The 17808-nt window shown below is 43.1% G+C and overlaps 1 protein-coding gene across 1 annotated transcript in view; it reads right to left on the bottom strand.

Moving 5' to 3' along the window:
- Positions 1-17808, bottom strand: part of DSTYK (dual serine/threonine and tyrosine protein kinase) — a 52770-nt gene that overhangs the window by 26575 nt on the left and 8387 nt on the right. Inside the window, exon 2 of the mRNA XM_008154205.3 lies at positions 6402-6760. Within this exon, the coding sequence (XP_008152427.1) occupies positions 6402-6760 (359 nt within the window). The remainder of the gene's footprint in view (positions 1-6401; positions 6761-17808) is intronic.

The following is a 17808-nucleotide window of genomic DNA, read 5'->3' as shown; positions in this document are numbered from 1 at the left end:
TGGAATGGATACCAGTTCATCTCCTACCTAGTAAAAGTATCAGTGTGGTTAACTCAGATGCCAAAAACACAATCCCAACCAAAGCCCTAAACTAGCCACAGAAAGCATCACGCTAACAGTGGAAATATATTTACAATCCCAAACACCCCAAAACAGGGGCTCTTCATCTCAACTGATAAGCACGAAGCCCTAAGGATCAGAACTTCTCTGTATTGCATACTTGTATGAATCAGGTAAACAGACAAGTTGACAAGAATGTGCTGAACAGACACTATGCATTCTACCACAGATACACAGAAAGCAGGAATCTGAAGCTTTACTATCTTACCACTTACTAGACTCGGCGGGGCGGAGGGGGGGGGAGAAAGACAGAGGAGGGGGGAGTAAATAGTACCATGGAGAAGAAAGGAAGACTTTACCTTTTAACTTTATGACTTTAACTGTTGTATTATTTACCTTTTTATAACATTTCTCTTATTTTATTACAAAAGAACTTCATAGGGAATTATGAAGAACTTTGTCTCTAATTAGAGCAGGATAATAACTGTAAGTACATGGGGACCAGGAGGACTTAGGTTTGACAAAAGGAAGGAGTTCCACTGTGGATGGTTCTCAGGGAAGGGATGGGTGACAGAGGCAGGAATCTTCTCAAGGACACAGATTCATTCATACAAAGGGAGGAGGGAACTGGCTTACTATGTGCCAGACCCTGTGCTGGGTGCTTTACAAACACTCTCTCATTTAAGCCTCACACTAGTCCTAAAGAATATGGATAACTACTCCATCTTACAAATGAGGGGACAGTCAGTTAAGTAACGAAGCCAGGATGTAAACCCAGGTCCATTCAACTATAAAGACGAAGGTTAAACAGTAACTGAAGGTCCACTGTATGTCAGGAACTATCTGCCAGGGAAGTTCTGAAAGAACAAAGATTGGACAAGATGATTTCAGGGTTCCTAACAACCCTTGTATCTATGTTAAGAAGTATATGTTTGCTGCAAAATAAAGGCCCAGCTATGAAACAATCCTGCAAGGATTGGGTGAGAAATCACCAAAGAAAGTAAGTTTCATAGTCCCAACAACAGTTTTGCATGTTGACAGTACTTTCAACCTCTGAGTCTCTGAATTGGGGAGGACCCCCTACCCCATCATCCTCTACTCAAAGGGAAACAGCAGCAGATCTGAGACAGTGAAAACAGAGAGGGAAGTCATTTGATGCAGGAAAGAGGCAGGATCCTAGAAAAGGGAGAAGACAAAAGAGGAAGATTACGACTATGATCTCAGCCAGATTTTCACCCCAAGAGCTAATCTTGGAAGGCTAAAAATTAATCACTGGTGGTGAATTGAGAATATACATCCTCAACTTCAAGCTGTTCCTAAGAGATATCAAGGCTTCTCTCGTGAGCATAGGGATTTTTAAAAAACTTGCCTTTAAACCACATATACCCTTAATAGGTAAGTTAACCTGTAAGTATTCCCAGGTTTCTTGGCAAAAAAACATTTTATTAGTGTGTGTTAGGGGAAAGGCAAGAGAGATGTTAAATTCAAAGAATACAGGATTATTGTCGGAAGGAATTTATAATTAATGATTTGCCGGAACCTCCCATATCCTTTATTAACATATACTTCAGTTCCCCTTTCTTATTGCCCCACAAAAATCATGGTTTCTCTATTTTAATATCTCTTGAATACCATGATTTTTCTCTTATAGCTGTTATCCCAACTTCATTATCTAACTAAAAGTAAGCAACACACAACAAATTAAGTTCTATAGTGCCATATCAAATGCAATAACTAGGCAAAAAATTGAGCCGAAACCGGTTTGGCTCAGTGGATAGAGCGTCTGCCTGCGGACTGAAGGGTCCCAGGTTCGATTCCGGTCAAGGGCATGTACATTGGTTTCGGGCACATCCCCGGTAGGGGGTGTGCAGGAGGCAGCTGGTCGATGTTTCTCTCTCATCGATGTTTCTAGCTCTCTATCCCTCTCCCTTCCTCTCTGTAAAAAATCAATAAAATAAAAAATAAATAAATAAAAAATTGAGAGAAGCTAACTTTCTAGCAACAAATAATTTTCTGTAAATTTTGGAATTAAAATTGTGCATCAACGTTTATTATTTTAAGTAAGGTCCTTTATAATGAATTTTGTTTGTGAAAGTGTTAACTGCTGAGAAATTAAAAATATCAATTTCTGTATAAAATTTTGAAAAGAGCATTTCCATTGAAATCTATTGATTGAGGGTTATAGAAAACTTTACTATGCCAACTGGTTCGAGTTAAAAATAATTAAAAAATAAGTTTATTTGCAAGATATTGTACCTTTTGTGGAAACATCAACCTACTTCAGTTCCCTGAAGTATATCCTATCAGACATCACTATGAGCCAAAAACCATGGCAGCGTGTGGCAGCCTGGCTGCCAGGTGACACGTACATTTGTCCAAAAGGCCAGAAAACACCTGGTGGGGACAAACAGGCTACTGATAAGCACAGAACAACTGAGAGCTCCGGACCTGCCACGGTCAAGGAAACACTGCTGCTGGAACGCAGGATCTGTGTAAGCTCAATAAATTTAATCTTCTCTGCTTCTTTTCATTCCTTTCTTACAGCTGTTCATAGGAAAGAAATCCACAGACACCCCCACATCAGATTGAGACAACGCTGAGGCAGACACTGTGCTCCACTGGACTTAAAGAGGAAGAGAGGAGAAAAGGAGGTGGGTAGGTGGATGTAGGCAAAGAACGGGGTGAGGGTGCAGAAGGGGAAGTGTGTCCACAAAGACAGAACTCTATGGTGAATGGTGAAATGGGTTGCCAACTGGAAAGTGACTGCTTTAAATTGAACACTAAACAAGGTTTTGGAAACTAATGGCTTGACAGTGCCTCTCCTACTGAATTATGAACCAAGAATCTCTGGGGACCAGAACTAAAAAGCTGGGAACACACAGAACTACGGGTTCATGTGAGTTGGCCTATTTCTAGAAAAACTGAAAATGCCTAATTTATGAAGACTTTAAAGTAACAGATTAGAAGAATAACCATTGTATAAGAGGGCAGGGGAAAACTCTGCTTTGACAATCTGACAGTTGCAAATGAACATCCATTTCCCCTAATTCAATCTTGGTTTCCTTTAGCTAAATGTTTCCTTTCTTCGCCACCCCTTTTACACACCAAATGGAAGGGCTGTTTAGAGCTAACTCACTGGTCCTAAATATAAAGGGAGCTGAACAAAAAGATCTTTCTCACTGGCATGAAAAATCTTCAAGGTGGCTGTGAAATGCTCCCAGCAGTGAGCTGAGCATGGCTGATGTGCTTCATGGGGACAGGAGCCTGACTGCAGAGACAGGGCAGGGCCTGTGCTCCACAAAGGCTGCCCCTGTGAGGCTCAGCATCAAAGGGTTCAAACTTGGAACCGTTGGGGTCTGTTGCTATTTCTACATCAAAACCATTAGTGAATAAAAGCAGATCCGGAGAAACACTGGCTAAGGAAGCCTCAGAAACCACATGAAACAGAAACACAGGCTTGTGAATTCCTCAAAAAGAATATTCCTCAAGAAAGAATATATATTTCAACTGGGTGGAGAGAAAGCTAGTTTGGTATCTCAACTCCCCAACCAGGTAGCCTCCCCAGTTGCCATCTCAGTCCGAGTGCTTAGCAAGATCAGGAGCAAGCACCACTCTCACCAGTAAGCGATGCGCTCAGACAGGCTCCTGGGGGAAGGCTCTCACTTTCCCTCCTTGCATCACCTCAATTCATGGAACAAAAGTAAGTGAGCGTTAAAAATGAAAACCAATGAAAGGAATAAATATTTAAAAACTGAAACCAATAAAATGATGGGGTACAAAGAAATAAAACAATTTGCCTCTCCTGCGATGGCTTCGCACACATTCCAAGACTGTTTTTAAAAGGCAATAACAGGAAAAATCACTACCCAATCTACAGCAGTCAGTCATTTCACCCATTTACCGGTGTTTTTTAAGCTGCAGGTCACAAAGTATGCGGTCATCGCATCAATTTAGTGGTTGCTACCATCATTTTTCAAAATGAAGTCAAATAGAATAGAAAGAAAAATATCAGTGTGTTTTGCAAGAAGTAAGTTTTGGTTCCTGAAACTTTATTTCAAAGTATATGTGTATGTATGTACTGGGTCCTATTATAAAATGTTATTCCTTACTGTGAATTAAAATTTAAAAAAGTATAAAAACCACTGAGCTGCTGAAAACTGGAAGGAACCAGACCAGGGCAGTATACTATAGACAGATTGTGTATGGATCAAATATTTATGCCTGTGAAGAAGCTCATGGGTCAACTGAGGAGCCTCAGTCAATATACAAAAATTACTCTCAGAGTTATCTAAGAACTCTCACAGCGTCCCTGAGCTGAGAAATGCAAGCTCAAGGTATGAAACAGGAAAGTCACACTGAAACTGACCTGAGAGAAAATGCTGCCCTATATACGTAGTCCCCTCTAGCTTTTATCAAGATAAAATAAATCTGGACTCTGGAAGGAAATGAGTTTCTATTTCTAGAATGTCACAGACCATGGTTACAACCAAAGGACTCATTCATTGACTGGGAGATAAAGCCTTTTAGAACAAGAGTAGGTGAATAGGTTATAAGAAAAAAGAAACCGCCCTAGCTGGTTTGGCTCAGTGTTTAGAGCTTTGGCCTGCAGACTGAAGGGTCCCAGGTTCGATTCCAGTTAAGGGCATATGCCCAGGTTGCAGGCTCCACCCCCTATGTTGGGTGTGCAGGAGGCAGCCAATCAATGATCATCATTGATGTTTCTATCGCTCTCTCCCTTCATCTCTGAAATAAATAAAAATGTATTAGAAAAAAGAAACCACTCCCCTAGTCCTGCCAAACTAGCCCGTCCTTCCTAGCACAACTAACCAAGGTGACGGACTCTCTATGCTGAGAGTGTCTGCATTCTTGTATTCCTACCCACTCCTGACCCCTGGCATAGTCACATGCGTTGCCGATCCCCATTCAGTCTACTCCAATAGCCCAATGCCAGCTATACAGCAGGAAAGGAAGCCTAGCACAAGAGACAAATCCTCCCTAAGTGGACACAGCAACATGTTCTCCTAGGATATGCCATAAGACCTGTGCTCTCTTTGCGAGTTTACTTGAAAAGAGAAGCAAATGACATTCTCCAGATCTCATAACATTGAGCCAGACCTGTCTTCACATTCCCAAAATTCCTTAGAAAGTAGGAAACATGCCTAGACAGTGTTGCTCGGTGGTTGAGCATCTACCCATGAACCAAGAAGTCACTGGTTTGATTCCCAACAGGGATAAGCCTGGGTTTCGGGCTCGATCCCCAGTGGGGAGTGTGCAGGAAGCAGCTGATCAATGATGTTTTTCTCTCATCACTGATGTTTCTCTCTCTCTCCCCCCTCTCCCTTCCTCTCTCTCTAAAAATCAATAAAAACATACTTTTTTAAAAAGTAGGAAACATGATCTGTCCCACTTAGCAAGTAATGGCTAAGCCTAAGGAAATACAAAATTCTTCACTTGTCTCAACTCTAATAAGTGCATGCCCTAGCCAGTGTGGCTCAGTTGGATGGACGTCGTCCCAGGCACCAAAAGGTTGCCAATCAGGGCACATGCTCGGGTTGCCGGCTCATTCCCTGGTGGAGGGTATGCAGGAGACAGCCAATCAATGGTTCTCTCTCACATCAATGTTTCTCTCTCCTCCCTTTCTCTCGCTCTCTCGCTCTCTCTCTCTTAAAAAAAAAATCAATTAAAAGATACATGTATTTTTAAAAACAACACTAATTATCCATCATCTTATTGTTCCTTTTAGAAAGGGATGGCTAGAGATAATCCTAGAACACCTTCCTGCTAAGAAAGAAAAAAAGGATTTCTGCCCTTGAACATAATCATTCTGTAAAAGCGTAGTGAGATGCAAGTATCACATTCCTTCTATTTTATTTTATTTAAATATATTTTTATTGTGTTCAGAGAGGAAGGAAGAGGGAGAGAGCGATGGAAACATCAATGATGAGAGAGAATCACTGATGGGCTGCCTTCTGCACACCCCACACTGGGGATTGAGCCCACAACCCAAGCATGTGCCCTTGACTAGAATCAAACCTCGACCCTTCGGTCTGCAGGCCGACGTTCTATCCACTGAGCCAAACCAGCTAGGGCACATTCCTTCTATTTTAAAAAGGGAGACAGGAGGCAAGGAGAAAAGTCAATCGCTCAGGGCCTTGCAGCACGGCAGCAGAGGCAGGGATGGGCACTGCTACAACCTTGTCTGTTTTCAACTTCCTAGACTATGTTCCTTTAACTCCATCAGCTGATGCTCAGAGCCGAGAATATATACTGCCTTTGAGAAAGTTCAAACACAAGAAAAGCTGGTATATGTGTATACAATTGTATAAGTATGAGATTGGTACCTGTAAGAGAGCATGTTGCATCGTCACCTCCAGTTCGGCTAACACATGGGCAGCATCCTCACTGTCCTCTTGGACCTCCAGGTCCTCCTCAGGGATGGTCTCCCAGGCGCCCTGGTGAGCAACCGGAGTGTGGCTGACCCGAGTCTGAGTCCCATAGGTGAAGCGGAGGCGCCGAAGCTTACAGCTCTCTTCACTGCCCAGCTTGGTGGTAGGAAGCACCTGCACCCCCAATAGCAGATTCAATAGCTGGCACTTGACATTACAATCCTGGCCGAGGATCAAGATGCAGGGGAGGCAGTCCACAATCTGCTGGAGGTACTTCTCTTCCTTAGGTGGGAAGGAAATGCAGCTCAGCTGGCCTGGTTGGGGAAGGGGAGGGTGAGAAGGAGAAAGGAGGACAGAGAGAAGAGTGAGGAGGGGTAGAGAGAGATTCATACAGAGACCCCATGAGGATGCCAGGGTCCTAGAGAAAAAATTTCTAGGAAGCTCTTGGTTGAAGGAGATACCAGGAAAACATCCCAGTCAGAAAAGGCTCCTCAAATATCAAACAGAATTCCCCTCCCTGGCTCATCCCCAAAGCAGCTGTTTCTATCCAGAAAGGCAGCAGTGACCTGATCTACCCTCCCCCTCCTTTTCCATCCAGGGGAGGGACAGCCTAAGGAGTTTACAAGGCCTCAGTCACAATCACAAGATCATTACATTGACAAAGCCACTAACTGGGAAGTGAGGCCAAGGAGAAACCACACCTGAGTGTTAAAATGAAAACCTTCCTTAGGATAGAAGATCTAATACTTGAACATATTCAACCTTTTCCAGTGTTGCTACCATGTGAAATTTTAGCTTGTTATTTTCCTCTTTGATGACATATTTTATAACTAAATGTATGGGAATCTCTAAATACACACCTATTGAAATAAAAAGTTACTCAAGCTTACATAAGCTCTAGGATCTTTTCTGGCTCATCTCTCCGAGAGCTGGAGATACCACCCCAGTTGGCAAGTCATCTGTTTTCTTAAAGCATCAGGTACTCAATTAAGATCAGTATTTCCTAATCAAATCACATTCCCGTTTATGGAAAAGGAGAGAAATGCCTGTTAGGATCCAGGCAAATCTAGAAGATGTGATTTATGTCAAAACCGTTCTTTCAAGACAACCACGCTTCCACACACAAGTCCAATAGTATCAAGCAGAACAAGGGACTTCCTAAAGCATGAAGACCCCTGTTTGAGGAAAGGAACCAGAAATCAGCTGACTGAAGCTCAGATTCTGAACTCCTTCGTCCCCCCTCTTGTCCAGTGCCAGTGCCTGCCTATCTCTATGATTCAGGCAACCCTTGAGTTTGTTCGGAAGGGCACAGACACATGGTTCTTAGGCTGTAAGAAGGCTGATCTTACATACATCTTAACTGAAATTTGGGGTGGCACCAACGAACAGTATTCCCTTCAGTCACTGAACCACGAGCTGCAAACCTTCCATACCCTGTTTATTTTGTTCCTGTACATGAAGCAAGAGAGCCCAGACTCACTGAAGAGGTTGGTCTACTTTAGACTGTACCTATCCTGCCACAAACTTGCCATTTCAAATCCTTAAACCTCCTTCTCTTCTACAAATGGCACCACCAAAAGGTTTACAGGGGTCCACTTTCACCCAGACCCCCGTGTGCATTTCAGGGAGCCCTTCCTGTCAGGGTATCTGCAAGCACACCACCTGGCCTGCACATGCACGTCAGCAACGCCAGACACTGAAGCAAGGAAGTCTACGCTCCTAAGGAAGAGACGGGTCCTTTGAAAAAGCAAAGAGCGTAAATGAGTGCCCAATTCTGTGTAAGGTGCTTACTAAGCGCAAGAGTAAAACACCAGACCACTGGTCTAACTTTGACCTACCGTCAAAAGCAATGGGACACAGCCAATTTCTTGTATGACCACTTAGCACACAGCAATGGCCTTGTCCTGAGTGCCTGCATATCTTGTTCACAGCTAAACACTTGTCACAGTCTACTCTAGTTATCTTGTTTATAATTAGCGAAACACCCAACACGACAACGAAAACATAGTAAGTACTTTATGTTACACCTTTGTTCACTCTGTGCAAGAACCCATTTATTGTGCAGAATGGTTTATAGAAAGCTGTAAGTATTCTGCTAAAGACTCAGGAAAGTCCAGTACCATGATGAACCACTTAGGAGCGACTAACATTACTAAAAACCTCCTTCATCTCAACATGGGCAACAGAACAGGATCTCCCCAATCACCTTGCAGAATTCATTTAACTACCGAACTCTCCGCCTGAGCAGTGAAAAGTCCAACTAGATTCACTCTCATCTACGCTTCCTACCTTTCCTCTCTTCTCAGTCCTCCTCATATCCTCAGATAGGTGTAAATTCATTCTGACAAACTTCATAACTCCTAAAACAAAAGCTGGTACATAATAAAAACAATCTGAATGAGATTTATTATTGCTGCAGCTAGGAGAGCAGGTAATCCTATATAATAAAAGGATAATATGCAAATTGACCAAACGGTGGAATGACCGGTCGCTATGACATGCACTGACCACCAGGGTGCAGGTGCTCAATGCAGGAGCTGCCCCCTAGTGGTCAGTGCACTCCCACAGGGGGAGCACAGCTCAGCCAAAAGGGGGGCTCTCGGCTGGTGAGCACAGCGGTGGTGGCAGGAGGGAGCCTCTCCTGCTTCTGTGGCAGTGCTAAGGACCCCGGGGGGAGAGGGCCTAAGCCAGCAGTCAGACATCCCCTGAGGGGTCCCAGACTGTGAGAGGGCACAGGCTGGGCTGAGGGACTCCCCCCAGCCCCCAGCCCAAGTGCACAAATGTCGTGCACTGGACCTCTAGTAGATAATGAAAATCAACCAAGCATTTTCAGCACCAGAGGGAGAGATCTCAACATCTCTGAGACACTGTCAACTATAGGAAAGCCAGTAAAACATGCTCTGCATGAGCCAAAAACCACAGCAGACACACTCCATTGTTCATCTGACCCAAATCAACACACACACACACACACACACACACACACACACACACACCTCTGTAGTGACAAAAACGGTCACTACAAATAGACCCACTAGTGTCAAATAGCCATAGACCAGTGCAATGGGCCAGGGGCCAACACCGAAACCAGTTTTAATTTTTGTTTCCATGGACACTGAAGAAAGCTCTTACATGGATATCACCACTGGTTTTTCCATACCTCATTATCTAAGCCCTTTGCTTCTCCTACAAATCTTTACCTTTCTTTAAAATGTTTTTTTATTGCTTTCAGAGAGGAAGGGAGGAGAGAGAGAAACATCAATGATGAATCATTGATAGGCTGCCTCCTGCACGCACCCACCGGGGATCAAGACCACAACCTGGACATGTGCCTTTGACCAGAACTGAACCCGAGACCCTTCAGTCTACAGGCTGATGCTCTATCCACTGAGCTAGGGCAATCTTTAACTTTTTTATTGATCTCCAATGTGTCTACAAGATTTGAACAAGGTTGTGGAGAGAAATGAAGGTGAAACTAGACTTTCACTCCTTGATTCTCTCAGCAAATGGTTCATGGTTCAGTGAGGAGGAGTGCAGCATCGAATTGGAAACAGCACTAGAGAAGGGAGAGATCCTAATTCACTGCTGATTAGCTCTGTGACCTTGGCAACTCACTTGATTTTTCTCAGCCTTGGATTTCTCATCTCTGAACTAAGGGATTAGATCATCGTTAACATCCTTTCCAGTTCTATAATTCCAGGATTCCATCCGGCTTTAACTGTTGAAGGAAAAATAATTGAGGGGATGGGTGGTTGGTCTGGTTGTTTTTACCTTAAGTTATCTGTGAATTTAATTATGCACGCTCTCCCTGGGCTACTACTGGAACTGCAGATCAAAAGCGCGACTGAACTAGCCAGGGGCCCTGAGGACCTACAGTGCAGTGTTAGCAGTTCGCTACAGCAGATGAGAAACTGCAAACTCACAGGAGGAGGAAGGAAGAAAACCTGCTTCGGAGGTGGAGCAGCTGCCCCACTGACAGTTAAAGGACTTCTGAGTTAATCGGGTTTTCTTTGTAATTAATATAACAGCATCTGCATATGGGCTGCCAGAAGGTAACGGTAGGGCTTCTCTGCTGGAGCACATTAACCCTGCCAACTCTGGCTACAGGAAAAGTCAATTCAAATTCAAGAGCAAGCTAAGGCTTATTTTTCTCTCATAGTTCCTAAATACAGATTTTCTTGACTGCGATTAGAGCTGGCCCTTGGACAATGTCAGGATTAGGGGCTCCGACAACCTGCTAGTTGACCCTTGAAAGTGGGTTTGAACTGACCCACTCAGTTCGATTGAAAAAAGGCACGTATAAGTGGACCCAAGCAGGTCAAACCGACGTTGTTCAAGGGTCACCTGTACTTCTGAACAAAGCTTTCAAACTCGATGGAGAAGAGCAACTAAAGTAGCAACCCACTTTGTTCATTTGTTTTAGATAATGAAGGGGAGCAAAATATACCACCCCATAATGCCTCTGGCATGTTGATTGATTTTAAGCTGGTTATTTTTAAGAAACAGCAGACTCGGGTGACGCTCTGAAAACTGAGCAGAAGTTACCCTTTTGTAAGAAACATTTATAAGGGGAATCTCCATTTGTAAGGATATCTTCCTCTCGGTAGCAGGAAAAGATGACTCTAAATCTCTAGACACTCTTATCAATGAAGAAGGGAAAGCTTAGATCTGCATTAACAACCTTACCCTTGTGTACTATGCTTTTCCTGGTAACCTCGCATAGCTACCCAGCCCCCAACAACATCTGTCTTTAGCTGAAGATGATATTTAAAGTGGTAACTTAGACCATTTCAGAATTACTCAGTTTTCCTGAGTTTCTCCCACGTATACAGGAGGTACGCATATTATCAAATTTCTGTTTGTTTTTCTCCTGTTAATGTCTCTTTATTATGGGGGGAAGGGGAGAGTCTCCACCAAGAACCTAGAAGGGTAGAGGAATTATTTTTCCTCCCACAGTAACATTTCACTATACCCTTTCTAAGTACATAACTTGAATTGCCTCATGTCATTTAATGTTCCTGATTCTACCAGAGAATGAATATTATTATCCCTATTTATAGATAACAGTCAAAATGTATAGGAAACAGCTTTTTAAAAAAAGAGCCGATGTTTCTCCTTGTATCTGGGCAAATAAAAGGTGGAACACAGGGCAGTGCAGGAACTATACCTAGGTCTCAGGAGACCAGTGTAGGGGAGGAAAACGTTTCCTTCTACCCTTCGAGATTCTTTGGCTGGTCTAACAACCGAATTAGTGTAAGACACATTAACAGGAGTAATTGCCTATGAGTACAGGACCCCCATAAGAACATGAGACTCACAGGCAGTCAGCAATTGAGATCTATTTGCCTTACTGAGATAAGGTCTGGGACTTCAAAGGTCAGAAAGACCATTTTTAGGAGGATGGGAAAAGCAGAAGTTTGGTAAACAAATGTTTGCCAGGCCATTGAGAGACAATGGAACTCAGAGAGGACTTCAATCTCCAGGCCTTGCCAGGCTTCCCCCAGACCACTACACCTACCCATACTTGTTGTGGCTAACAGTGTGATAGCTCTCTTCCTAGACCAGGCCCTCTATTTAAATTCTTTTGGACAGTTAAGGGGTAGGTAAAAAAAAGCTCTATGTCATTGGACCTTCATGGTCTTCAGCTCAAAATAGTTCACATGCCCAAGTGCCACATTCTGGGAGACTGGTTCTGAACCACTTCACCAGGTTATTCCTCAGTCGTAGACCATACCCCTGAAGGGTGGCAGAATATGCCATCCCAAAATACACCACTTTGGCATAAAGATTATTTTGCACTAAAGGTTCTTGGCACACAGCAGGTTTAAGAAGAGCGCTCTGACCTCCCCTTTTTCTTCCTGAAAGCAGGAGATACAACCCCCATCTGGCAAATGTCCTCCTTCAACCAGAAGGAAAGCAACATCCTTATCACCAGAGACCAGGAGTCAAGGCCATGAAAAATCTGTACAAATAAGCCTTGTGAAACCACCCTTTGTCTTCCTACTTTTCCACCATTAACTGCCCTAGCCCAAGGCCCTGTGTCTTGTCATGTTTTCAAATTTACTTCTCTTTACCCAATTCAGTAAATGCTCAACTCCGCCTCTTTGGGTCTTCATTCTCTTATGAGGACTCCCAAATACGAGGAGAATTTAATAACATGCATGTGCTTTTCTCCTGTTAATCGGTCCTACATCAATTTAGGTCTTAGGCCCTGCTTCGAGACCCTAACTGAATAGAGATATTTTTCCTCCCCTACACCCTCTACCACGTTTTCCCAATCTGCACGAAACATAACTTAGTAATGGTAGAACCCCAATGTAAAGCAGACTGACAGAGCCACTGTGAAAACTGCCCCAAACCCGATTTAAAGCAGACTGACAGTCACTACGAAAATTGCCCAAAACCAGAAATAAAGCTTGGGGGGAAAACACAGTATTACTACTAGCTGGTGAACATTTTTAAAAATTATTGTTATTCTAAGGTCTCTAGAGTCTTTTTCCTATAAGAGTCTGTAGATGCTTTTCAGAAAAAATTTAATGCTCCTCTTACCAGTGTGTATTATCCTTTGGGTTTGAGGTTAAGACTATTCTCAAAAGGAAGAACTAGAGAGAAGGAATATTAATGGCCTTTTTATGTCTCTACTGCCCATTAGAATAGGTACTTTAAACTGTTTTGGAGTAAGGGCAATGGAGTTTACCACACTCTCCTCCTTGCCAGTTTTCCATCCTAAACAGTATTACATTCAAGAGGTGAGTGAAGGCCAGGGTAAGGTGCAGTCTATGGCCAAGCTAGGAAGGCATTTAACGAAGCGAATGAAATGGGACTCTGCCTTTGCCTCATACTATTGAACTATTCAGATCTCAACAGTTCCTACTGCGATCTCAGTTCCTGGTATGCAAGGATTTCCTCCTTCAGTCAAGTTTTTTACCTCACTTTTACATTAAACATACAGTCCTCTCTGAAAGTGAATGAAAATACAAAGGATTTTATAATTCACTGAAGTAATCAGTAACACAAATATACATTTCCACAAATAGTGATGTTTTATTTCTTATTAATTACCTGTGCCAAGAGTAAAGGATAAATCCTAAGTTGAGAAATGAAGCTTATAGTCTTTCTACTACAATCAATTCTCCTACACGCTTCAAAGTATTGAGCTACAAAAATCCCAGGAGCTGAGAGAGAAATAATTCTGCTAAGAAACATTTATCATTCCCCAACAAGCTCTCTGACCTTGAGCTAAATTTAAAGGATTCTGAGTTGGAGTAAGCACCCCTTTAAGGAAAACATATGCGTAGGTAGTCTGGGTTTCAGAAACTTCAGGACCAAGCAGTACAAGATATTTTGGTTGAAAGGGATGGTTTTTAGAGATTAGAGATTGAAATGTACTCAAGAAGCCAAGCTTGTATTGAAAGCTGAAAAGTCAAGCTGGCAGAAATGTCACTGAAGTTCTCCTACCTGATGGGCATCTCTGATAGTTTTAAAGAAATATGCTGTCCCGGCACCAGGGAAGAGAGCGCCTCTGCCCCCAGCGTTATAGCCTCTGGAGGCCATGAGCAATGAGGAGACACGCACTCAGCAGCCTGCTGACAAGCTACTTTCTGGGTGAAGCTGCTCCCGGGCCTGCTGCAGAGGGAGGGAGCACAAAGGCCGCTGGCAACTGAGGCTGGGATTTACAAGATGCAGAGAGGGAAGCGGCTCCTCGAAGAAGGACCCCAGGCTTCACCAAGGGCTTAGTTTCTGTCATTTGGAAGGCAGCATCTTATAACTCGTAACCAGTAAGCATGATCGCAGGAGCCAGCTCAAACGGGGGCTCACAGACCAAATCAAGAACAATATAAGCTTGAAAAAAAATTTTTAATGATAACAGATTAAAATCCATTGAAAAAACTCTCAAGTGCAGACTGATATAAACAGATAAACAAAGGAAAAGGAGAGCTCTTCCTTGACACTGAATACCAACTAAGAGATACGTGATAACTATAAAAACCGCCACTGAGGCAGATGGCAGTTGTCAAGTAGACCAAGTAGATGCTACATCTGGTGGTATATCAGGAACAGGATTCTCAGTGAAATCTTAGAACACCTCCCCACAAAAAATTGACTGCAAAGAGGAAAATGGTGACTTTAAGGTGAAAACCTAGAGGACAGTAACATGACCAATGACCAAGCTTAATGTCTCCAGGAGCGGGGTAAGCTGACACCATGCACACCACGTCATTTCTGTGCCTAATCCTGCTAAGAGCTCATGACCCAAGTCTGGTCATGAGGAAACAACAGATAGATCCGCGCGGAAGGTCATCCTACACAAAGTAAAACCAACTCTTTAAACCTATCAAAGATGTAATAAAGGCCAGGGGAAGGAGGAGGAGAGACATGACAACTAAATGCAACATGTACTCCCGGACAGGACCCTGGATCAAAAAGAAAAACAGACATTACTGGGACAGTTGGCAACATCTGAATGGGATCTCTGGACTGGATGGTGGCAGTGAGTCAATGTTAACATCCTGATTTGGGGGGCTGTATGCTGGTATGTACACTGGAGTGTTTACAAGAGATAAGACAACCTACTTAGAGCTTGCTTTCAAACCTTCCAGAAAATGAGTAGACATCATGGAGAGATAGATATTGGGTGATGGAGCCAATGCAATAAAATGTTAACTGGGGAAGCTGCATGAAGTAGTATGAGAGCTCTTTGCACTGATCTGGCAAGATTTATGTTTGTTTGAAATTGTTTCAAAATAATTATTTTAAAATGAGCCAAAAGGATGCCTAGCAAAGTGACGCAGTTCTGGATCTCAGAGGAGAAAGACATCAAGAGAGAGAATTTTACTTGACAAAACAAACCAAACCCTGCAGGTTAAAAATGCATTAAATACGGCAATAACAGAATTTAAATAAGTTTCTTCGCTGTCTGCACTTTGGCCCTGCACGTTACTTTCTGCCTCCTCAATCCTCCTGTGAAGGCTTACTGCTGCCAGATCAGAGTCAGGGGAGTTCAAGGCACTAATCTTAGCAGTTCAGGATCAGATTGAGAATCCAAATCCTCAAGGCTAAGCGGCAGAGACAAACATCATGCTCCAGGTCAGGACACTTCGATAAAAGTTCCTATAACGATCCAGTTCACAGAACAAGAACCCACCAGAAGAACCTGACCTTGGACTGCCTACAGTGGTGCCTCTGATTCCTCAGAGGTGGGGAATACACCCCCACTTCTTCTGGACTCAGCCCTCCTTCTTACCAGATACTAGCAAATCATTTCTATACCAACAAACCACTTTCCCAGGGTGGAGCAGTGGAATGCCTCCATTTACCACATGGAATGAGAGCCAGCAGAACAGGAAATGGTTCAATCCAGAGAAACCGAAATGGGTTTCGACAGTGGGGCTCTTGTATGCCAGAGGAATACTGTTTCCCCTACATTCTTTCCTCGTACCTGGATATCTCCATAATGTTAAAAGTTAAGGCTAGAGTATGTGGTGCAGCACATTACAAAAAAGTAAACTCCATTTTGGTTCAGTCACTGTCTCTCTAATTTAAATAAAGTTTTTATTCAAATAAATCTTATAATCTAGCTATATTTATGACAGGGCCTTGGTCTTTGCGCTGAAAAGTTTGTCTTGATAAAAAAAAAATCAAAAAAAAAATCCTGGGAGCCCTGGCTTGTGTGGCTCAGTTAATTGGAGTGTTGTCCTCTACACCAAAAGGTGGCAGGTTCTAATTCGTCAGAGCACATACCTAGGTTGTGGGTTCGATCCTCAGTCTGGGCATATACACAGAAGGCAGCCGATCGATGTTTCTCTCTCTTCCTCTCCTCCTCCTTCTCTGCCTCTTCCCTCCCCCTCTTCCTCTCTCTCTTTATTAAAAAAAAAAAAAATCAATTAAAAAGAATCCTCTCTACATAATATAGACTGAAAAGGTTAAATACGCTAAGATAAAATTTTGTCCAGCATAAATAAGGCATTAAAACTCTTAATCTGATGAAGCTACAGTTAGACCTACTTTACATCTGAGTTAAAGAAAAGGAATAAAAGTATTTTTTAAAAGAAATGTGAGGTTTTCGTTTCAAAATAAAAGGCTTTTATGACTACATGGCCTATCATAATTCTTTGGGAGAGTTTGTGATGCATTATTAGTTAAACAAGTGAAAAGAAAAACAACCTTCAAGTCCTACTTCCCATGTTCCTGCCCAGAAACCACCACCCCAAGGAACGGAAACACATTATAGAGGCCCAACTCCAAAGAGGATTGTAGTCAAAGGTTCCCACAGCCACAGGGCACAAGGCTGGGGCATGCGTCCAAACCACTCACACTGCCTGCTAAAGAGACAGAAACAGGCACTACTACACCCCATGGCAGGCCCTGCAGCTGTGGGCCATCGGGGACACTAATGGGTCCCCCCACCCCCCATGCACTGGCCAACTTTTCTTCAGTTTTGGTTTGGACTTTGGAGGAATATTATATATGGCTGGTTTACAGCTCTAAGCAAGAGGGCACATATCTCAGCCACTGCTACATCTGGTTCTCTCTGTTAAGGTGGCAAGTTCCAGGATACCCAAGATTACCAGACTCCCCATTTGGCAAAGAATAAATTTTCAAGCATGAGGTGGACTAAACTTAGACTGGAAATCCCACAGGGACTCCAGTCAGACCTTGGAAGGTCAAAAACGAAAAACTGGCCCAGCCAGAGTGGCTCAGTGGTAGACCATCGACCTTTGAACCAGGGGGTCAAGGGTTCAATTCTCGGTCAGGCCATATATCCAGGATGTGGGCTCGATCCCCAGTGTTGAGCATGCAGGAGGCAGCCAATCGATGATTCTCTCTCATCAGTAGTGTTTCTATCTCTCTCTCCCTCTCTGAAATCAATTTTTAAAAGTATTTTAAAGAAATAACGAAAAAATGCATCTTCCACAAGGATTCACCCTCTGTGTTCTTGTTATGAATGACAGCATTCAGATTCCCATATAGGAAGCAAAACGTATCATTCCTAGAGGTGAACTATTTTCCTACAAGAAGTAAGGAACAAATTTTACCTTAGGTCTTAAAACTGTTAGGGAAGTCCTGGCTGGGTAGCTCAGTTGGTTAGAGTGTCATCCCAATATGCCAAATCCATGCTTTCTTTAAAACTACATTTGCCGAAACTGGTTTGGCTCTGTAGATAGAGCGTCAGCCTGCGGACTGAAAGGTCCCAGGTTCGATTCCGGTCAAGGGTATGTATCTTGGTTGCGGGCACATCCCCAGTGGGGGGTGTGCAGGAGGCAGCTGATCGATGTTTCTCTCTCATCGATGTTTCTAACTCTCTATCCCTCTCACTTCCTCTCTGTAAAAAATCAATAAAATATATTTTAAAAAAAATAAA

Source organism: Eptesicus fuscus, chromosome 22, assembly GCF_027574615.1.
Source record: "Eptesicus fuscus isolate TK198812 chromosome 22, DD_ASM_mEF_20220401, whole genome shotgun sequence".
NCBI classification, from domain to species: Eukaryota; Metazoa; Chordata; class Mammalia; order Chiroptera; family Vespertilionidae; genus Eptesicus; species Eptesicus fuscus.
Note: the sequence above shows the minus strand (reverse complement) of the source record. Positions and strands in the feature narration are given on the sequence as shown.